Below are 23,269 nucleotides of genomic sequence, written 5' to 3'. Positions count from 1 at the left end.
CACCTACTCTGTGCCCCACCCCAGGGTTTAGGCTTGAGGAAGAGGAGGGGCTGGAATTAAACCATCAGGAAGAAAACATTTTCAGACTAATATTTACTGTTTTGTGGGGGCAGACTTCACTTCCCAGCCAGCTCCTTGAGATGGCTTCAGAAATCCCTACTTGCCCCACTCCAGAGATATAAATTCATTCCCTTCTGTAGAAGCTGCTCCGGGATTGAGGGAAGGATGGAGTAGGAGGGGAAGAAGGCAAAAGGGTGGGAGAGGCTTCTAGTTCTGGCTTCTGCTCCAGCTCGGGTTGGGTCTGACCATAGATCCGAACGTATGCAGAGAGAGCTGGGAGTGCTCAGGGATTGTCTGGGGCCCAAGGACCCGGGAAGGTGGCTGGGAACAGCTAACCAATTCACTTCAGGTGGGGAATACTCGGCCAGCCATGTGACCTAGGCGGCCATTTTCTCACACCCTGCTGTCGCCATCTTCCATGCAGACAAAGACACCATCCCCCACCCTTATGTGATTCGGGCGTGGTGACTGCCTGGTTACTGAGATTTGGAAGCACGCATATTTAACCCCAGACAAATGCCCGCAGACAACATTTTGGCTTGCAAGTAGGGTATGTAGCCGCACCAGTCGACCCGCCGCTTCTTGCCGGTCACTTGGCCGTCCTCCTTTGCCCTCCTCGGCTATTTCCTTACCTACGGGGCAGCCAGGAGGCGGGGCCAGCGTGGTCGCGAGGAAGGGACGGGCGGGCGCGAGCTGTCAGTCAGAAGCCCCGTCCCCTCGCGGAGAACGCACAGTGGGCGGAGTCGGGCGCCGCCGGCCTGGGATCCGGAAGTCGGAGCCTAGCTGCGCGAGAGCATCTGCTCGCCCAACCGACTTGTCGTGTTGCCCTCGCTTCTCAGATCTCCGCCGGAAGTGTAGGTAAGAAACTACTCTCCTCTTTTCTCACCTAGACGGCCGGGCAGTTAGGATCGTGTATTGGATGTGAAACCAGAGATGCCCGCCAGCCTGGAATAGAGAGGTAAACAGCCGGATCCTTTCCAGGGTAGAAGGACCCGGAAGAGGGGCAGGGTTCGCGGCACACGTGGAGACGCGCCTAATTGCCTTTTCGCGGAGTGGAGTTTGCCGGGAGAGGGGCATTGCCCCATCCCACCTAGAAAGGTGTAGACCCGGGACACACGGTGTAGAGAGGGACAAACTTCACTTGTGTGGTGAAGCGTTGATCGTCCTCAAGATAGTGAGGCTGCATTCTGCATTCACCCTGTATAGACAGGAGTCGACCCACCGAAGGAATGGGGGACATCCACCCCAACCGTGTAGAGACATCTCCCTCAACCCAGCTGAGCATCGCAGACTTCTCCCGACTTAAGGCATTTCCTTGGCTTGACTCTAGACAGCCGCCTCGAGGCACCTCCTCAGGACAGACAGACGCTTTGATATATCTGCCCCCATACCAGTATAGAGGAGCTTAGAAACATTTAATATACAGAGGGAGGGCACCTCCTCCCCATTCGCGTAGACCTAGAGCGCTCAGTGTCCCTCCCCAACTCACCCGTTCCCAAAGTGGTTGCAGATACAGGCCTCATCCTATAGACACCTAAGCCGATTGCCCCCTCCTCCTAGGTTAGATTGAGTCCCCATTGTGGAGAATCAGACCTGATCCCTACTTCCGTAGCCCCCGTTTTACCAAATGTGTAATTTTTCGAAGCACCCAAACAGAAACAGACCTTAATCCATGAAGAGACAGGTCTGCCCCTTGAGGGGCCATGGGGGTAGAGGGGCTCAGATGTGTTCCTCTCCTTTTGAGGTAGACACAGATCATCCCCCTACCTCCCCTACCTCCCCCAAAGATTTAGCATCACTAAATGTAGCAAGGGAGATACCCCACAGGAGCAGATATGCAGGTCTCCCTCCCTGTAATGTTGAGAGGGAGTGACATCGTTGATTACCCGGCAGTGCAGTGCCTACGGTCTCTCCCCTTTACCCAAGGTAGTGGAGCTCAGATCTGTTTCTCTCCACCCAGCGTAGAATCACAGACGCCCCCACCCCCAAGTATTAGGGCTGATCTACTAATTTATAGCTGCATTGCCTGCCCCTTCCACACACCACCCATGCAGAGAACCAGAGCCCCTGTTTCTTTCAGTGTTAGTGTGCTGCTGACTTCAACCAGCATAAAAGATGAAAGTTGTCACAGTCCACCTCCCATAGAAGGGTCCAGAATAGCTCACTGCAGGTAAGGTGCAGACCTGCTTATTCAAAGCTGCATAGTTGTGGAATCAGGCATATCGATCCCTCACCTCAGCCCTCTCCAGGGTAAAGAGACGCAGGACCTATCCCCACAATCTAGAGATAAACAGATCTGTGGTTCTTTTCCCATGCAGCAGAGGTGCACACAGCCACTTTGTGGGTTTCCCCAGTTTCTCTGCACCCCAGAGTAGGGGGACAGATGGCAATCCCCCCAACCCAAATCACTGAGGTATAGACCCCAGGCATATGCAGGCACAGATTTTTACCCCCTCCTCCAAGATTTTGTACTTATCTCAGTCCATATAGACACTCAGGTAAGAATCCCTGTTCTCAGGCCCCTTTTCCCCAGGGTAGACTCCTGGGCTCTATTTACGCCCTTCCCCACCACCTCTCCCAGGGCAGATGAGGTATAGAATCCCCTACTTGGGAAAAGAGGCACTATTATCACCCCATATAGAAGTAGACCATCCTTGCGTGCCCCTTTCCCCTCAGTGTGGAGGTGTTTAGCACTAGTCTTCTACCTAGAATATAACACTATAGTGTGGAGGAATAAGAACCAAAGACCTCATCTGATGCTTTGAGCCACTGACTCCACCCGGGATGAGGTTGAGACCTATTCCTCCCTTTGGGTAGTATGACACTTCCTTCTCTGTGTGGACTCAGCCATATGAGGCTCTAGCTTCAGCTTCTCCCAGTTTTCCTAATTATTACGGCTTCCTCATAATGTTCTTTAACATTTTACCTTTAGGGGACTTAGGAGGGGGCTTGTGGCATTGTAGTTCCCAGCTGTCTTCAAATTGCTTCTTCGTCCATTCTTACAGGAGGAGAACAAGCAGATTTGAACCTATCTGCTTTCAAGCTGGTCATCGCGATGAAACTTAGACACAGTGAGTTTCCTTTACCACCCTTCCCAATCCTGTGCTTTTAATGAATATTCATAGAATTTCACAGCAACTTTTCGTTGTTTTGGTTTTGTTTTGAGATGGAGTCTTGCTCTGTCACCCAGGCTGGAGTGCAGTGGTGCAATCTCAGTGCACTGTAACCTCCGCCTCCAGGGTTCAAGCATTTCCTGCCTCAGCCTACCGAGTAGCTGGGATTATAGATGTGTGCCACCATGCCAGGCTACTTTTTGTATTTTTAGTAGAGACGGAGTTTCACCATGTTGGCCAGGCTGGTCTCGAACTCCTGACCGCAAGTGATCTGCCCCTGTTGGCCTCCCAAAGTGCTGGGATTACAGGCGTGAGCCACTGCACCCGGCCTTCACAGCAACTTCTAAAAACTGCTGAATATGTTTCAGATCACTCGGTCTGGGTCTTTTTCATATGGTATCATTGCTGTCTTCCTGACTTCCTTGTCAGAGAATGTTTCCCTTATGCCCCATTCTCAATTTATAGATGAGGAAACTGAGGCTTAGCAAGGTTAAGTAATTTGATCTGAGGTGAATTGCAATAAATGACATATCACACTGCCTATAACCCCAACATGTCCTAACATTTTTCTCTATCAGTTGGTACCATAAGTTGTACTAGTGGTTAAGAGCGTGCTTGTAATCCCAGCTGCTTGGGAGGCTGAGGCAGAGGAGAATTGCTTGAGCCTGGGAAGCAGAGGTTGTGGTGAGCCAAGATCATGCCACTGCACTCCAGTATGGGCAACAGACTGAGACGCTATCTCAACAAAAAAAAAAAAGAAAAAACAAAACAAAAAAAGAAAAGAAAATGATAACATTTGGATAGTACACTGGCACTGGGTGGGCTGGATGAGGATTGTGCAACCCAGTGGCTCTGTTTTATGTGTGAGTGCTGGCCCTGCCAGTGGACAGCCTGGTGGGAAAAAACTTAATACATTTTTTATATAATCATAAAAATGTCATCAAGAATCATACTGTTAATACCAAAAGCAAATAATCATACTTTTTTTTAAATTTTAATTTGCATGTTTTTTGGAGATGGAGTCTTGCTTTGTCACCCAGGCCGGAGAGCTGTGGTGCCATCTCGGCTCACGGCAACCTTCACCTCCTGGGCTCAAGCGATTCTCCTGCCTCAGCCTCTGGAGTAGCTGGGATTACAGGTGCCTGCCACTGCACCTGGCTAATTTTTGTATTTTTAGTAGAGACGAGGTTTCGCCCTGTTGGCCAGGTTGGTCTCGAACTCCTGACCTCAAGTGATCCGCCTGCCTTGGCCTCCCAAAGTGCTGGAATTGCAGGCGTGAACCACTATGCCCGACCAAATAATCATATTTATAAGTAACACAAGAAAGGTGGTAATTATACTTTATTTAGGAACATCTAATACTAGATGATAAAAATATTGATAGTGATGGAAAAGACAAAAATTACCTGGTTAAATAAAGTAGGCTATATGCATACTTAAGAATTCTGGCTGTTTAAAAAATAAAGAAGTATTGTATAGAAAGATTATATGTAAAAACTGTATTGTGTGGAAAGACTATTAGATGGAAAGATGTTCAGATTTGCTAACTGAAAGAAGTTGGCCCACAGGACTACAGTATGCTATCTTTTATGGAAGAAAATGGGAGGAAATAAGAATATATATTGGTATTTACATAAAGAAAATGATGCACAATAAACTAATAAAGTGCTTTCTTGTGGCAGTGAGGGGACTGCAATGGATAGGGACAAGCATGGGAGGGAGACCTCTCAAAATAACACCTTTTTATTTTGGAATCATATGACTATTACCTGTTAAAAATAAAAAATAATTCTACACATCTACATTAGTGAGGAAAATGGTGAAAATTGAATAGAAAAACTTCCTATGTGCACACAAAACCAAGACCTTCACTGGTAAGGTGCAATTAATGATCAGACTAACTGGGATGATTGCTGGGAAAGATGGGGGGAGGTACCGTGTGGTGCAGCTGTCTGCACTCTGGGCTGGGGATATCTTGGACCCAAGTGATGATGATCAAGTCTGGGAATGTTTTTGAGGAGTGCTGAAGAGTGTTCAAATGCAGTTTTAACTGTTGTGCATTCTTTTAAATTTTTTATTTTTTTTGAGACAGAGTCTCGCTCTGTCTGCCCGGGCTGGAGTACAGTGGTGTGATCTCAGCTCACTGCAACCTCTGCCTCCTGGGCTCAAGCGATTTTCCAGCCTTAGCCACCCGAGTAGCTGGGATTATAGGTGCCTGCCACCACACTTGTCTAATTTTTAAATTTTTAGTAGAGATGGGATTTCATCATGTTGGCCAGACTGGTTTTGAACTCCTGACCTCAGGTGATTCTCCCGCCTTGCCTCCCAAAGTGCTGGGATTACAGGCATGAGCCACTGCGACCAGCCTATTTTTTATTTTTTATTTTTACATTTAAAAAAATTTTTTTTTGAGATGAAGTTTTGCTCTGTACCCCAGGCTGGACTGCAGTGGCAGGATCGTGGCTCACTGCAAGATCTTGGCTCACTGCAACCTCCGCCTCCCGGTTCAAGCAGTTCTCCTGCCTCAGCCTCCCGAGTAGCTGGGATTATAGGCGCCTGCCACCACACCCAGCTAATTTTTATATTTTTAGTAGAGACAGGATTTCACCATGTTGGCCAGGCTGGTCTTGAACTTGTGGCCTCAAGTGATCTGCCCGCCTTGGCCTCCCAAAGTGCTGTGTTTATACGTGTGAGCCACCATGCCTGGCCTATTTTTTATTTTTTTGAGATGGAGTCTCGCTCTGTTGCCTGGACTGGAGTACAATGGCATGGTCTCGGCTTACTGCAACCTCTGCCTCCTGGTCTCAAGCGATTCTTCTGCCTCAGCCTCCTGAGTAGCTGGGATTACAGGTGCGTACCACCACGCCCGGCTATTTTTTTTGTATTTTCAGTAGAGACAGGGTTTCGCCATGTTGGCTAGGCTGGTCTCCAACTCTTGACCTCAAGGGATCCACCTGCCTCAGCCTCCCAAAGTGCTGAGATTACAGGCGTGAGCTACGGCGCCTGGCCACTGTTCACGTTTGAGTAGTTATTTTTTAAGTGGGGAGTGTTCTACCACCTAAAAAGTTTACAACTGGCAGGGCAAGATGGCTCACGCCTGTAATCCCAGCACTTTGGGAGGCCAAGACGGGCAGATCACGAGGTCAGGAGTTCGAGACCAGTCTGGCCAACATAGTGAAACCCCATCTCTACTAAAAATACAAAAAATTAGCCGAGTGTGGTAGTGTGTGCCTGTAATCCCAGCTACTTGGGAGGCTGAGGCAGGAGAATCACGTGAACCCGGGAGGTGGAGGTTGTAGTAAGCTGAGATCGCGCCATTGCACTCCAGCCTGGGTGACAGTGCGAGACTTCGTCTCAAAAAAAAAAAAAAAAAAGTTTACAACTATTGGTGTTGGTGGCACAGGTGTATAATCCATGGAACTTGCCTACCTGCCTGCCTTGTCTGCCTGCTGGTTGGTTACCAAACACTGATAAACATGTCATAGTAGGACAATGGAGGGGCAAAGGAATTGCGGCTTTGTGCAGAAGTACGATTGTAATAGACTGTGGGATGCTAGCTGGTCAGGAAGGGAAGAAGGATGGCTGACAAATAAGGAACTGAGTAGAACGTTCAGGTCTCCAAGAGGTTGTACAAATGGGCTTGAAGATAGGACAGAGGGGTGTCTGAGACTGCTTTCAGAAGTCCAAGCAGTTACAGGTCGTTCCCCCATAGGTGTAACCATAGGAATGGGTGGGTGAGTGGCTATGATTGAGTGGAGATCCTTGGAGGTGAAGATGTCAAGGAAGTGGGAAATCTAGATTGTTGGAAGGGTTGTCTGGTGATCTCCAAAGTCACCCAGGTTGTTGGTGGCAGGAGTTGGGTCGAAAGAAAAGCAATGAACCAGGTGCTTCAATAGATGAGGAAAAGTAAGTCATAGATGACAGGCATAGCAGCCTAGTTGGGGCCTCAAAAAGAGCAGGGTTTTTATCCTATCCCTCTCCACACATTTTTTGAGATGGAGTCTCACTCTGTCACCCAGGCTGGAGTGTAGTGGTGCTGTCATAGCTCATTGCAGCCTCAACCTCCTGGGCTCAAGCGATCCTTCTGCCTCAGCCTTCTGAGTAGCTGGGACTACAGGCATTTGCCACTATGCCCCACTAATTTTTTTTTTTTTCAGTAGAGATGAGGGTCTTTCTGTGTTGTCCAGGCTGGTCTTGAACTACTGAGCTCAAACAGTCCTCCCACCTTGGCTTCCCAAAGTGCTGGGATTACAGGTGTGAGCTACCACACCTGGTTTTTTTTTTTTTTGTTTTGTTTTGTTTTTTTCTTTTTAACAAGAGGGAAAAATAGTCTCAGCTTGGCACTGGTGAGTCTGGAGGACTACGTTCTCTACCTACTGACCCCAGGATAAACATGTGCCAGTGAAAACAACCACCACCTTTTGAGAGGCCTGCAAGTGAAGCATTGTCCTTGGGAGAGCCAAGTCTCAAGGCAGGAGCTTGGGGAATTGATCCCAGGGAGAGGTTGTTAGGGGAGTGTTGATCACCCAGGTGGGAGTTTCAGAGAATGTTGTGGGGAGTTTGATGCTACGGCAGAGGAAGGATGAGAGGAGTGAAGTCAGTGGGTGTACAGGGACATCTGTGGGTGACAGTATGGGAGGTATGGGATTAACGAATACAGAGATCTGCTTTTGAGTACTGATAAATTGGTGATTTTAGGCCTAGATGATGTTGGTGGATGCATTGAGGCTCAGAGAGGTTTTAAAAAATTCTTCAAGGTCATATAGCTAGGTAGTTGTTGAGCCAGAGTAAGAATATCTGCTGGTTATAAAATGGTAGCTGTTTTCTCTCTGGAGTTGTTGAAAAAATCTATGAGCAGAGGCTCCTGAGTGCTGGGAGGGATGACTGACTGTACCCCCTTCTCCTTTTTCCCTCCCCACTTCTCTTCTCCCCTCTGAAGCACATTCTTTTTCTCTCCAAGTGGTGTATTTTCTTTCATTGTGTGCTTGTATCCATTGCAGGCACTCAGTTTCGAGGGAAGTTAGGCTGATGGAAATTGTTGAGTAAAATGTCCAGACCTGGTTCATTCCAAACCTCACATTTTTGTTGTTGTTGTTGTTGCAACATGAGTACTTCAGAAGAAAGGAGACTGGAGGTCTGTTTTGTGTTTATTTATACTGTTTATTTAAATTTGACCCATTCACATTTGTTATGAGACGTTTATGTCTGGTCAGATTTCTACTGTCTTATTTTTTATTTATTTATTTTTTTGAGACGCAGTCTCGCCCTGTCACCCAGGCTGGAGTGCAATGGTGTGATCTCAGCTCACTGCAACCTCCGCCTCCTGGGTTCAAGCGATTCTCCTGCCTCAGCCTCCTAAGTAGCTGGGATTACAGGTGCCTGCCACCATACCCAGTTAATTTTTGTATTTTTAGTGCAGACAGGGTTTCACCATGTTGGCCAGGCTGGTCTCGAACTCCTGATCTCGTGATGCGCCCACCTCAGCCTTCCAAAGTGCTGGGATTACAGGTGTGAGCCACCATGCACGGCCCTGTACCATCTTATTTTATATTTATTGTTTATTTTGTTTCCTCTTATTCCCTTATTTATGCTTTGCTAACTTGATGAAGTTTTTAAACAATTCTCCATCGGTAATTAAAGTTATGTTGGTAATTGTATTCATATTTATATCAAACATAATTAATTCTGTATTTCTCTATCACTTTACCAAAGTTAAATAATGACTATTTTGTAACCTACCCTTTCAAAATGAAACCTTTAGCATGCTTTCATGCTTTTGCTTTTCCAACCCCCATTACTTGATTTCTGGATTTTGTTGAAATCATTTGATATTTCAGTTCTGAACTATTTCCTTATGATATGCTTCTTGGATTTTAAGAATCCTTTTTTTTGTTTGTTTGTTTTTTTGAGACAGGGTCTCACTCTGTCGGCCAGGCTAGAGTGTAGTGGTGTGATCATGGCTCACTGCAACGTCTGCCTCCTGGGCTCAAGTGATCTTCCTGCCTCATCCTCCTGAGTACCTGGGACAACAGGCATGTGCCATCACACCTGGCTAATTTTTTTTGGTGACAGAGTCTTGGTCTGTCGCCCAGGCTGGAGTGCAGTGGTGTGATCTTGGCTCACCACAACCTCCACCTCCTGGGTTCACTCAATTCTCCTGCCTCAGCCTCTCGAGTAGCTGGGATTACAGGCGTGTGCCAACACACCCAGCTAATTTTTGTATTTTTAGTAGAGACAAGGTTTCACCACGTTGGGCAGGCTGGTCTCAAACTCGTGACCTCAAGTGATCCATCCACCTTGGTCTCCCAAAGTGCTGGGATTACAGGCGCGAGTCACCGCACCTGGCCCCCAGCTGATTTTTGCATTTTTTTGTAGAGACGGGGTTTCACCATGTTGCCCAGGCTGGTCTTGAACTACTGAGCTTAAATGATCCACTTACCTCGGCCTCCCAAAGTGCTGGGATTATAGGCGTGAGCCGCTGCGGCTGGCCCTTAGAATCCTTTCTTAATATATCTTCCAGTTCTTAGCCACATGAGAGCTTGCTTGTTTACATTCAGTGATTTTCTTTTCTTTCTTTCTTTTTTTTTTTTTTTTGAGATGGAGTCTCACTGTGCTGTCCAGACTGGAGTGCAGTGACACCATCTCGGCTCATTGCAGCCTCCACCTCCCGGATTCAAGAGATTCTCCTGCCTCAGTCTCCTGAGTAGCTGGGATTACAGTTGTGTGCCATCACGCCTGGCTAATTTTTGTATTTTTAGTAGAGATGGGTTTCACCATGTTGGCCAGACTGGTCTTGAACTTCTGAGCTCAAGTGATCTACCCACCTTGGCCTCCCGAAGTGCAGGGATTGTAGCTGTGAGCCATCACTCCTGGCCTCAGTGATAAGTTTGAGTAGATTTCCTGCCCACCACTATTTGTTTCCTTTTGCTTGGGATCTTTATTCTGATTTAATTTTTATTTTGCCAGTAGTTTTATCCAAAAGGAAACACAGGGCCAGGCGTGGTGGCTCATGCCTGTAATCCGAGCACTTTGGGAGGCTGAGGCGAGCCAATGACTTGAGGCCGGGAGTTTGAGACCAGCCTGGCCAACATGGCAAAACCCCATCTTTTGTAAAAATACAAAAATTAGCCAGGCACAGTGGTGCACACCTGTAATCCCAGCTACTCCGGAGGCTGAGGCAGGAGATTTCCTTGAACCCAGGGAGGTGGAGGTTGTAGTGAGCTGAGGTGGCACCACTGCACTCCAGCCTGGGTGACAGAGCAAGACTCTGTCTCAAAAAAAAAAAAAAAAAGAAAGAAAAGAAAAAAAGACAGGTGGTAATCTTTGCTCACCTGAAAATGTCTTTTTGTTACCTTCACATAGTAAGTGTGATCTATTGGTTAGAATTTTCTCTCTTTATCTTTGGAGTTCAGAAATTTCATCAGGATATGTTCAGGGTATGTCTTTTTGGTTGTTAATCTTTTTTTTTTTCTTTTCTTTTTTTTTTTTTTTTTTTTTTGAGGCAGGGTCTCTGTTGTCCAGGCTGGAGTGCAGTGGTGCCATCGTAGCTCACTGTAACTTTGAACTCCTGGGATCAACCCGTCCTCCTGCCTCAGCTTCCTGAGAGCTAGGTGCGCGCCGCCATACTGGGCCAATTAAAAATTTTTTTTTGTATAGACGAGGTCTCACTATGTTGCCTGGATTAGTCTCAAACTCCTGGTGTCAAGCGATCCTCCCACTTCAGCCTCCCAAAATGCTGGGATGACAGGGTGAGCCATGGCGCCCAGCCTTGGTTGTTAATCTTGTTGCTACCTGTTTCTGTCCAATCTGAAACCTCAAGCCTATGTTCAACTTAAGGAACTTTCATCTGTTATTTCAGAAAATTATTGCTTCTCCATTTGTACCCTTTTCTCTTTCAGGAACTCCTGTTGTTTAGATTTTAGCTTTCTTGGCTCTATTGTCCATTTTTTCTTTTATATTTTTGCTCATCATTTCCATTTCTTTGAATTTTTGCTCTAAGTAAGCTCCCTCCTTTGGTCTTCTAGCTTATTAATTTGATTGTTAGTGATGTCTTTTTTGTTTTTCACTATTTCTATTGAATTTTTTTTAAGAGACAGAGTCTCACTATGTTGCCTAGGCTGTTCTCGAACTCCTAGGGTCAAGTGATCCTCTTGCCTCAGCCTCCCAGCTAGCAACAGGCAGGTGCCAATGTGCCCAGCTTCCGTTTTGACTGTTAGAGCAGTCTGTTTTTGTGTATTTTTTTTTTTTTTTTTTTTTTTTTTGAGACGGAGTCTCGCTCTGTCGCCCAGGCTGGAGTGCAGTGGCCGGGTCTCAGCTCACTGCAAGCTCCGCCTCCCGGGTTCACGCCATTCTCCTGCCTCAGCCTCCGGAGTAGCTGGGACTACAGGCGCCCGCCACCTCGCCCGGCTAGTTTTTTGTATTTTTAGTAGAGACGGGGTTTCACCATGTTAGCCAGGATGGTCTCGATCTCCTGACCTTGTGATCCGCCCGTCTCGGCCTCCCAAAGTGCTGGGATTACAGGCGTGAGCCACCGCGCCCGGCCAGTTTTTGTGTATTTTTTTTGAGAAATGGAGTCTTGCTATGTTGCCCAGGCTGGATTAGAACTCCTGGGCTCAAGGGATCCTCCTACCTTAACCTCCCATGTAGCTGGGACTACAGGCATGTGCCACTGCACCTGGCTTTTGAATTTTTATTCAGTGTCAAGTTTTGGGAAATCTTTTTTTCTCACACAGTTCCTTTGAAGTATCTTCTTGATTCTCCTTAAGAATTTGCAGTAGCTCGAGACTAGCCTGGCTAACATGGCAAAACCCCGTCTCTACTAAAAATATAAAAATTCGTATTTTTGTATATGAATTTGGGAGGCTGAGGCAGGAGAGTCGCTTGAACCTGGGAGACAGAGGTTGCAGTGAGCCCAGATCATACCACTGCACTCCATCCTGGGCAATAGAGCAAGGGTCGGTCTCAAAAAAAAAAAAAAAGAATTTGCAGTAGAATTTAAGTTCTGTTTCCTACATTAACTCTGCAGTGGGAGTCAACTGATGTGATTGTGGAGCCTGTTCTCTGTGTGGTATTCTTGAGCTGCTCATATAATATATTTGTTTGTATATATCCTGACCTTCTAGAAACTCCTGTCTCTGTAGGAATTCCTTGAGCCCCTGTGAAGGTGGTAAGAATTAAAGGGAGCCATTCTTTCTAACAGGCCAACTGTGAACGGGATGAGAGATGGGACTTCTTATTGAAGAAGGGGAGAGGCCTCATAAGTTCCTGGGCTTTGCTAAGTCATGATTGGAGAAGTGGTAGATCTCTCCTTTTTGTATCTGAGGGAGGCGGCAGCATTTTGGCTGCGTGGGTCAAGTCCCTTTGGAGGCAATGGCCTGAGCAGGGTCAGCAGGAAGGGACAGTTGTTTCCCTACATACTGAGGGCATCTGCCTGGGCTTAGTGGGCTGGGACTCCTTAGATTACCTTCTCATGCTGCCAACTCCCTCACCTCAGCCTGGCACTTAAAAAAACTCCCTCACCTCAGCCTGGCACTTGTTGAGTTGCCCCCAGTAGGAAGCTCTGGCTGGGGGAAAGAGGAGTCACAAGCACACATTCAGGTTACTCTCTGTACAGAATTCGTCTCAGAATTATTTGAGTTTGCAATGAAATAATGTTGCAAACATTATATCCAGTACTTCCTCCAATACTATTGCTGCCATCCGCATCTCTTGTCTTGTGCTGGATCTAGACAGACATGGTATCTGAGGCTTCGTAGCTAGGTTCCCAGTGTGGCCTGGCCTTGATTCGGGTGTCAACAAATATCGAGTAGGTAGATGACGGCTCTTTTCTTTTTTTTCTTTTGTAGAAAATAAAAAGCCAAGTGAAGGTTCCAAGGGCCACAGGAAGATAAGTTGGCCCTGCCCTCAGGTAAGGCATGCCTGTTGTTGATGGGAAGGTCAAGAGCAGGTTGCTTGTCCCGGGAGAGGCCCACTAAACCCAGTAAATATTGGGTGACTCTGGACAGAGTGCCACATTGGAGTCAGTGGATCTGGCTTTCCCTCCCTTTCTGGGTGGCCACAGCAGAGAATCAGCAGCATTTTTCCCAAGCCATATGCAGCTTCGTGCTTGATTTACCTTGGTAGGGATTATCATTATCCCCATGTTTTAGTTGAGAAAACTGTCAGTGAGAAAGTTCCTAGGTTCAAGGTAACACAACTGGGATTTGAGACTGTCTGATTCTCAAGTCCCTGTTTCTTATGGAGAAGAGGGAGGCCAAAACATCATCTTTGGTTCCCGGATCTCCTGGTCCTGCTGGGAAAGGTGTGGGTAAGTAAGGCTTGGGAAAGAGCAAGGAGAAGAAGGTATAGGCCAGAGAATGCTTGGGTTCTCACAGTTTAGCGTGGGTGAAGCTCTCAAACTTTAACCAGTCCTCTAGAATCACCTGGAGGATGGGGGAAAACATCGATTGCTGGGCCCCACCTCAGAGTTTCTGATTCAGTAGGTCTGGCATGGCATCCGATGATTTGTATTTCTTCTAGCAAGCTCCCAGGTGCTGCTGCTACTGCTGGTCTGAGGACCACTCTTTTGAGAGTCACTTGTCTGGAAAGGTTTTCCCTGGGCCTTGGGAAACCTTCCCAGCTGCCCTTCCCGGCTATGGGAGAGAGGAGCTCTACCAGCCAGACAGGCAGATCTTTGGGGATGGAACCCTTTTTGCCTACCTCTCCTTTCTTTGTCCCCACAACTACACTTCTCTGAGAAGCTTTAACTCCTGCTGCTCACCTTGGGAGTGGGAGGATGAGAGGATTGAGAGATAGAAGGGGCATTTATGAGGGGATATTGTCTTCCTTCTAGGGCTTCTTGCTGCCTTTTTGAGGTGATTTCCATGGGTTCATTACCTCTGTTTTTTTTTTCTCTTATGTGGTGGCCAGACTGCAAAGCAAAATGGGAAGAAAGCAACCTCCAAAGTGCCCTCTGTACCTCATTTTGTTCACCCCAATGATCATGCCAATCGAGAGACTGAATTAAAGAAGAAGAGGGTAAGCTTTTTGCCTTGGTGGGGAGAGAGAGGGCCTGCCTTGAATGCCAGGTCTGCAGAAATGTTGAATGGAAGGGCAAAGGCAAGAGTTGTTAGGGTTGTTGAGCCTATTTGTGGAAGCCGGGAGAGAGGGAGGTTACCATGATACTGGATTTATGTCTCCATTTGCTCACCACCCAGTCCATTGCTGTCCGGCTTATGTTTCCACTGCTCTGCTGACACTACCCCTGCTGGCCTCATCAGCGCCTTCCCTGACATCACATTCATGGATAGTGTTCTTCCCTCATCTTATCAGAATGCTTATCAGCATTTGAGGCCATGCTTTCTTTGAAGCACGTGGACTTTCTTGTCATCTCACTCACCTGGATGTCTTTCTTCTTCTTTGACTAGCCACTGACAGTCTCTTTTGCCACTTTTTCCTCTTTCTTATCCTTTTTTTTTTGAGACAGAGTTTCACTTTGTTGCCCCGGCTGGAGTGCAATGGTGTGATCTCGGCTCACTGCAACCTTTACCACCCGGGTTCAAGCGATTCTCCTGCCTCAGCCTCCTGAGTAGCTGGGATTACTGGTGCACACCACTGCGCCCGGCTAATTTTGTGTTTTTAGTAGAGATGGGGTTTCACCATGTTGGTCAGGCTGGTCTTGAACTCCTGACCTTAGGTAATCCACCTGCCTTGGCCTCCCAAAGTGCTGAGATTACAGGCGTGAGCCACCCTGCCCGGCCTTCTTCCTTATCTTTAAATGATGAAGCGTCCCAAGACCTTGACTTCTTTCCATCTCTGGTCTTAAGTGGTTCCACCTGCCTAGTATACATTCTCTCTCTGCTTTTTATACTCTTTTTATTTTTCTCTGCCACTCTTCCCTTCATCTCTCTTTTTCTTCTTCTCAAACCCTCATTTCCTGCTGTCATATCTTCCCTCTCCCTGGACCCTGCTCCTCCCACCTCTGCCATGTCGTGCCATTTCCTCTGTCTGTCACCCATCCCTCCCTTAGGCTGCAGACCCAGTCAGCTCCAGTCCCAGTGTGTGTTCACTTGTTAGGTTGAGGAGATGAGGGAGAAGCAACAAGCTGCCCGGGAGCATGAAAGACAAAAACGCAGGACCATCGAGAGCTACTGTCAGGATGTCCTAAGACGCCAGGAGGAGTTTGAGCGTAAGGTACGAGTGCAGTCCTTGCCCCTGGGTAGGTTTGCTCAAAGCATCTTTTGCCGTTTTTCTGTGAAAGGGAAGAAGGAAGGGTGTGAAGTTGTTGGAGGGGAACAAGGGAATCAGTGTAGAGACGATGGAAAACCGTGGGGATGGTCAAAGGGAGGAAGGGAGGGATAGAGGGAGATAAAGGGCCATTTTGAGCCTTACCTGTGACTGGACACCCCTGGAGAGCTCCTCTCTCCCAAGGTTGAGCCTAAAGACTGGGGCTGGTGGTGGGATCGGGGGCCGGGAGAGTTACATGTGACCAGGGGACGGGGTTGGGGCAGAGGGAGCGAGAGTATGAGGAGAGGATTGAGAGACAGAGAGGAGCATATGTGAGGGAATGTTGTCTTCCTTCTGGGGCTTCTTGCTGCCTTTTTGGCAGATGTTCTTGTCTCACACACAGAATACACACTTGCCAGCTCATACTCCCTTTTCTGACATGCAGTGTGTATGCCTCCCCCATCCTATGTCCCTCATAGATTGTTTTTTTCACACCTCCCTCTTCCATCCCTCCCTTTCACACCCATGTGCACACTCAGGTCTCCACCTGGTGCTTGAGCACAGGCATACACATAGGCACACACATGAACCATGGGGTTCTGTCCATTTTTCTTCCAGTTCCCAGCTTTATTGGTTAGTCAAAGCTACTTTTTAGTGGCCTGAGACTCCCATGATTTTTTTTTAAATTATTATTTTACTTTAAGTTCTAGGGTACATGTGCACAACGTGCAGGTTTGTTACATATGTGTCCATGTGCCATGTTAGTGTGCTGTACCCATTAACTCGTCATTCAGGTGTATCTCCTAATGCTATCCCTCCCCCCTCCCCCCACCCCATGACAGGCTCTGGTGTGTGATGTTCCCCTTCCTGTGTCCGAGTGTTCTCATTGTTCAATTCCCACCTATGAGTGAGAACATGCGGTGTTTGGTTTTCTGTCCTTGCGGTAGTTTGCTGAGAATGATGGTTTCCAGCTTCATCCATGTCCCTACAAAGGACATGAACTCACCCTTTTTTATGGCTGCATAGTATTCCATGGTGTATATGTGCCACATTTTCTTAATCCAGTCTATCATTGATGGACATTTGGGTTGGTTCCAAGTCTTTGCTATTGTGAATAGTGCTGCAGTAAACATAGGTGTGCCTGTGTCTTTATAGTAACATTATTTATAATCCTTTGGATATATACCCAGTAATGGGATGGCTGGGTCAAATGGTATTTCTAGTTGTAGATCCTTGAGGAATCGCCACACTGTCTTCCACAATGGTTGAACTAGTTTACAGTCCCACCAACAGTGTAAAAGTGTTCCTATTTCTCCACATCCTCTCCAGCACCTGTTGTTTCCTGACTTTTTAATGATCGCCATTCTAACTGATGTGAGATGGTATCTCATTGCGGTTTTGATTTGCATTTCTCTGATGGCCAGGACTCACATGATTTTTTAAGCCTCCTATAGTTTCCAAAGCCCTGCTTCTCTTTCTCTCTCTCTCCCCCTCCTCCCCTGGACCATTCTCTTTTTTTTCTCCTTTAGGAGGAAGTTTTGCAGGAATTAAATATGTTTCCTCAGCTGGATGACGAGGCCACAAGGAAGGCTTATTACAAGGAGTTCCGTAAGGTACAGGGTTCCATTTCTTCAGGCTTTCGGGGGAGGGTTCCAGTCCAGCCTCATTTCCTCTCCATTTCTGTTTTTTCCTGACTGAGATGGAGACTTTTTGTTTCACGGGACTGCGTCACTGCTACCCTATCCTTTCCCTGCCCTTATCCCCTGGTCCTCTGCCCTGCAGGTGGTGGAATACTCTGATGTGATTCTGGAAGTCCTGGATGCCAGAGACCCATTAGGCTGCCGCTGCTTCCAAATGGAGGAGGCTGTCCTGCGAGCACAAGGCAACAAGAAGCTGGTCCTGGTCTTGAACAAGATTGGTGGGTGTTAGGCAGGATTGGGTGTGACAGGGAAGGTGGGCAGGTCATCTTTAACGTCTAGCTTGGACCAGACACTGAACCCAGCAACTCAGTGATACTCATAATAGTCATTTAAAGTAGAAATTTTTGTTCTGATTTTCAAAGCCCGTATCACAGAGTATAGTACAAGTTAGGTGTGGAGTCCAAGCCTGTCTGCCTTTCAGTCTCCTATTCTTGCCATTTTGAGCCTTCTCTGTGATTGGACAACCTTGGAGAGTTCCTCCTCCCTCATACTGGAACTCACAGACTGGGGCAGAGGAGCACATGGGCTCAGGAGTCACTCAGGTCTGGGGCTCGGCCCCTCACCTGTCCTGATTCTTTTCTCTGAGACACTGAATAAGTCATGCCACCTCCAAGAGCTCCCGTTTCTCTAGCTGTAAAATGGGCCATGAGTATCCCAACCTCACAGAGAAGTAATGATAAAATGCTTGGTACATGGTGGTCAGTACTTCACACATGATAGCCATTCTTGTTAGGGTTATCTTTGACATTTGGCCCAACCTAGAATGACCCAGAGAGGGGATAGGAAACAATATTTAGGAGGCCTCTGATGCTCCTGACGCTGTTTTGGAAAGAGAACGTTTGGGACCAGAAAGCTAGTTTGTCCATTCCCTGAGGGAACAGAGGCCCCCTCAGGGAGGGTTAACGCAACCCATAGACCAGACTGTTCTTTCTAACTCCAACCTGCGGACTGGATGGGAATGACAGGGCCATTCGAGAGACCTGTTGATGGTAGGTGGGCCTAGCTTTGGGTATGGGTGGAGGTGTCTTTGGAGGGAACCATGGAGGTGTTGTTCTGCTTACCAGCCCCGTCTGTTCCTATATTTACCCCAGACCTGGTCCCCAAGGAGGTTGTGGAGAAATGGCTGGATTACCTTCGCAATGAGTTGCCAACTGTGGCTTTCAAGGCCAGTACCCAGCATCAGGTCAAAAACCTGGTAAGCCTGGGGCTAGGGTCATCTAGCCGCTTTCAGGGTAGTTTGGGGCCAGAGTTGGGGGGAGTTGTGACTTGGACTGGAACCTCCAGCCCTTTAGTATTAGAACTGGGCCTTCAACTTTGAGCTTTTTGCTCCACCAAGAGACTTTTTTTTCTTTTTGTTTTTTTTGAGACGGAGTTTCACTTTTGTTGCCCAGGTTGGAGTGCAATGGCGCGATCTCGGCTCACTGCAACCTCCACCTCCTGGGTTCAAATGACTCTCCTGCCTCAGCCTCCCAAGTAGCTGGGATTATAAGCACGCGTCACCATGCCTTGCTAATTTTTGTATTTTTAGTAGAGATGGGGTTTCACCATGTTGACCAGGCTTGTCTTGAACTCCTGACTTCAGGTGATCCACCTGCCTTGGCCTCCCAATGTGCTGGGATTACAGGCATGAGCCACCATGCCTGGCTGGTGACTTCTTAATATTAGTTTCACTTCACTTCTTCCTATATTATCACTCTTCAGGAAACATTTCTTTTTTTTTCAGTTGTAAGGATAAAACATAATGTCTATGGAGAATTTGTAAAATACAGTTAACTACTTGTTTATTTATTTATTTATTTATTTGAGACAGAGTCTCACTCTGTCACCCGGGCTGGAGTGCAATGGCGTGATCTTGGCTCACCGCAACCGCTGCCCCCACCAGGTTCAAGCAATTCTTCTGCCTCAGCCTCCTGAGTAGCTGGGACTATAGGCGCGTGCCACCATGCCCGGCTAATTTTTGTATTTTTTGTAGAGATGGGGTTTCGTCATGTTGGCCAGGTTGGGCTCAAGCTCCTGACCTCAGGTGATCTACCCACCTTGGCCTCTCAAACTGCTGGGATTACAGGCCACTGCTCCCAGTCTAACTTTATTTTTTATTTTTTGAGACAAAGTCTCACTTTGTCACCCAGGCTGGAGTGCAGTGGCACTATCTCGGCCCACTGCAATCTCTGCTTCCTGGGTTCAAGTGATTCTTGTGCCTCAGCCTCCAGAGTAGCTAGGATTGTGGCTAAGTTTTGTATTTTTTTTTTTTTTTTTTTTTCTGGAGACAGAGTCTCGCTCTGTCGCCCAGGCTGGAGTGCAGTGGCCGGATCTCGGCTCACTGCAAGCTCCGTCTCCTGGGTTCACGCCATTCTCCTGCCTCAGCCTCCCGAGTAGCTGGGACTACAGGCGCCCGCCACCTCGCCCGGCTAGTTTTTTGTATTTTTTAGTAGAGACGGGGTTTCACTGTGTTAGCCAGGATGGTCTCGATCTCCTGACCTCGTGATCCGCCCGTCTCGGCCTCCCAAAGTGCTGGGATTACAGGCTTGAGCCACCGCGCCCGGCCTTATTTTTTTTTTTTTTTAGTAGAGATGGGGTTTCACCATGTTGGCCAGGCTGGTCTCGAACTCCTGACCTCAGGTGATCCACCAGCCTTGGCCTCCCAACATGCTAGGATTGTAGGTGTGAGCCACTGTGCACAACCAACTACTTGTTAACTTTAAAAAATACATATACCTCCAGTCATTTTTCTCTTTGAAACAAATCACAGTTCTTACCAGTTATATCATTAATAGAGAAATATGTATTCATTGTAAAATATTAATACAGAAACTGATTGCTTCTGGGAGAGAAATTGGATACTAAGGGACATTTTTTTCAATTTTGCATTGGATGTTAAACTTATTAAAAAATAAAGTAGAGGCCGGGCGCGGTGGCTCAAGCCTGTAATCCCAGCACTTTGGGAGGCCGAGACGGGTGGATCACGAGGTCAGGAGATCGAGACCATCCTGGCTAACACGGTGAAACCCCGTCTCTACTAAAAAAAATACAAAAAAATAGCCGGGCGAGGTGGTGGGCGCCTGTAGTCCCAGCTACTCGGGAGGCTGAGGCAGGAGAATGGCGTGAACCCGGGAGGCGGAGCTTGCAGTGAGCCGAGATCCGGCCACTGCACTCCAGCCTGGGCGACAGAGCGAGACTCCGTCTCAAAAAAAAAAAAATAAAAAAAAATAAAGTAGAAAAAATAAAATTAACTACAGATAAAGCTTAAATACCTTTTCACCAGTCTCCCTAATTCTAGTCTCTTTATTCATGCCCAGAGGTAACTACCATTGACAGTTTGGTATGTATTCTTCCAGACTTTATTTTAGATACAGGGTCTCAATTGGTCATCCAGGCCTCAGTGCAGTGGTGTGATGATAGCTCATTGAAGTCTCAAACTCCTAGGCTCAAGACATCCTCCTGCCTCAGCCTCCTGAGTACCTTGGACTATAGGTGCATGCCTCCATGCCAGGCTAATTTTTATCTTTTATATTTTTGTAGAGATGGGGGTCTTGCTTTGTTGACCACTCTGGTCTCAAACTCCTGGCCTCAAGTGACCCTCCCATCTCAGCCTTCCAAAGTGTGGAGATTACAGGCGTAAGCCACTGCACTCGGCCTTCTTCCAAACGTTATTCTGTGCTTTGGATATACATAGAAGTGTATATATAAAGAGGGAATACTGTTTGGAAGTATTATGTATATCATTCTGTGGCTTAGTTTTTTTTCTCTTGGACATCTTTCTATAGACATGTGCCTTTTTGATGCTGAATACAATTAGTTTCCAGTTTTTTATCGTTATAACCTGGGCTTCTGCAAATACCCTTGCATGTGTCTCCTTGGCACATGGGCAGGTGTGTGTTTGTAGGTGAGGTAGAGAAAGGGAGTGGCTGGGTCATAGCCTTTCTGCATTTTACCTTTACCTATACACTGATGAATCGCCCTCCATGATGGCTGTACCAATTTATACTCCCACCAGTGGGGTAGATGAATGCGTGAGAGGGCCTCTTTTCCTGCACCCTTGGCAACATTTGATAGCATTAAACTGTTAAACTTTTCAGAAACATGATACCTTATTTACATTTTCTTGGCCTTTTTAAAATTTTCACTTTAATTTTTTTTGAGATGGAGTTTCGCTCTTGTTGCCCAGGCCGGAGTGGAATGGCACGATCTCGGCTCACTGCAACTTCTGCCTCCCAGGTTCAAGCAATTCTCTTCCCTCAGCCTCCCAAGTAGCTGGGATGACAGGCATGCGCCACCACGCTTGGCTAATTTTGTATTTTTAGTAGAGACAGGGTTTCACCATGTTGGTCAGGCTGATCTTGAACTCCTGACCTCAAGTGATCCACGCTTCAGCTTCCCAAAGTGCTGGGATTACAGGTGTGAGCCACCATGCCCAGCTTCTTGGCCTTTTTGATGGCAAAAATAGAAGCTGCTGCCTTTTCTTTTCTTTCTTTTTTTTTTTCTTTTTTCTTTTTTGAGGTGACGTCTCACTATCGCCCAGGCTGGTGTGCACTGGTGCAGTCTTGGGTCACTGCAAACCTCTGCCTCCTGGGTTCAAGCGATTTTCCTGCCTCAGCCTCCCAAGTAGCTGGGATTACAGGCGCATGCCACCATGCCCAGCTAATTTTTGTATTTTTAGAGACGTGGTTTTGCCATGTTGGCCAGGCTGGTCTTAAACTTGTGACCTCAAGTGATCCGTCTGCCTTGGCCTCCCAAAGTGCTGGATTACAGGCATGAGCCATAGCACCCGGCCAGAAGTCACTTTTTCTTTTTTTTTTTTTTTTTTGAGACGGAGTCTCGCTCTGTCGCCCAGGCTGAAGTGCAGTGGCCGGATCTCGGCTCACTACAAGCTCCGCCTCCTGGGTTTACACCATTCTCCTGCCTCAGCCTCCCGAGTAGCTGGGACTACAGGCGCCCGCCACCTCGCCCGGCTAGTTTTTTGTACTTTTTAGTAGAGACGGGGTTTCACCGTGTTAGCCAGGATGGTCTCGATCTCCTGACCTCGTGATCCGCCCGTCTCGGCCTCCCAAAGTGCTGGGATTACAAGCTTGAGCCACCGCGCCCGGCCCAGAAGTCACTTTTTCTAACAGCTGTATTTCATTTGTATTCCACTTTTAGGATATAGCTTTTTAACCTCTTTCTTATTGGTGGATATATAGGCTAGTTCCAATTTTGTGATATTGGAAACAATTCTGTGGCTGGGCGCGGTGCCTCACGCCTGTAATCCCAGCACCTTGGGAGGCCAAGGTGGGCAGACTGCTTGATGCCAGGAGTTTGAGACCAGCCTGACCAACATGGCGAAACCCTGTCTCTACTAAAAATACAAAAATTAGCCGGGTGTGGTGGTGCGTGCCTGTAGTCCCAGCTACTCGGAAGGTTGAGGCATGAGAATCGTTTGAACCCAGGAGGTGGACGTTGCAGTGAGCCAAGATTGTGCCACCACACTCCTGCCTGGGTGACAGAGTAAGACTCTGTCTCAAAGAAAAAAAGTAAGGGAAGAGGAGGGAGGAAATTCTGGGCAGAGGAGGTGGCATCAGGAGTAAAGAGGTGGCATCAGGAGTAAAGGTTGGGATGGCCTTGTCATGTGTGAGGAATTGAGGGAGGGTAGGCTGTGGGCCAGGCTCCCGCTCATCCCTGCGTAGGCAGGGAGGGTGGGCATCCCTGTTGTGCACACAGGGCCTGGAGAAGGGAAGCAGGCTTTGCTGGACATAGGCCTGTGAGAAGTAGACCTGGAGCTCAAACCTGCCCTATCTAGAGCCAGGATGCCATCCGGCCACTGCCAAGGGAGGCAAGTGACATGTGTCCAGGCAGAGGCAGGGGCAGAGAAGACTGGCGACACAAAGACAGTGGAGGGGAATGGGGAAGTGACACGTGTTCAAGATCTGTGTGAGAAGCCTTCAGTTTCAGGCTGAGGAGCTCAGTGATCATAGGGAGGCCCTGAAAGTTAAATCTGGGCTCAGACCTCATCTACCACCTGATGTCTCTTTAATATTCATTTTTCTTTTCCAGAATCGTTGCAGCGTACCAGTAGATCAGGCCTCTGAGTCACTGCTGAAAAGCAAAGCCTGCTTTGGAGCTGAAAACCTCATGAGGGTTCTGGGGAACTATTGCCGCCTTGGGGAAGTGCGCACCCACATTCGTGTGGGTGTTGTGGGTAAGACCTGCTGGGTGGTC

General features: G+C 47.6%; 1 protein-coding gene across 3 annotated transcripts in view; it reads left to right on the top strand.

Annotated features, from left to right (window-relative positions):
* The first annotated feature begins 572 nt into the window (after positions 1-572).
* LOC105493777 (G protein nucleolar 3 like) overlaps positions 573-23,269 on the top strand; it is a 40,875-nt gene continuing 18,178 nt past the window's right edge. Inside the window, exons 1-9 of one of the 3 annotated variants that reach the window (XM_011761668.2) lie at positions 573-918; positions 3,066-3,131; positions 13,019-13,080; positions 14,082-14,189; positions 15,228-15,344; positions 16,907-16,990; positions 17,160-17,295; positions 18,169-18,272; positions 23,105-23,249. In XM_011761668.2, the coding sequence (XP_011759970.1) occupies positions 3,116-3,131; positions 13,019-13,080; positions 14,082-14,189; positions 15,228-15,344; positions 16,907-16,990; positions 17,160-17,295; positions 18,169-18,272; positions 23,105-23,249 (772 nt within the window). In that variant the 5' untranslated portion in view covers positions 573-918; positions 3,066-3,115. Of the gene's footprint in view, positions 1,019-3,065; positions 3,132-13,018; positions 13,081-14,081; positions 14,190-15,227; positions 15,345-16,906; positions 16,991-17,159; positions 17,296-18,168; positions 18,273-23,104; positions 23,250-23,269 lie in introns of all 3 variants that reach the window. The other 2 variants (XM_011761671.2, XM_011761670.3) reach the window with 2 other exon arrangements.

This window comes from Macaca nemestrina, chromosome X (assembly GCF_043159975.1).
Source record: "Macaca nemestrina isolate mMacNem1 chromosome X, mMacNem.hap1, whole genome shotgun sequence".
Classification (NCBI taxonomy): domain Eukaryota; kingdom Metazoa; phylum Chordata; class Mammalia; order Primates; family Cercopithecidae; genus Macaca; species Macaca nemestrina.
This window is presented reverse-complemented; position numbering and strand designations above follow the sequence as displayed.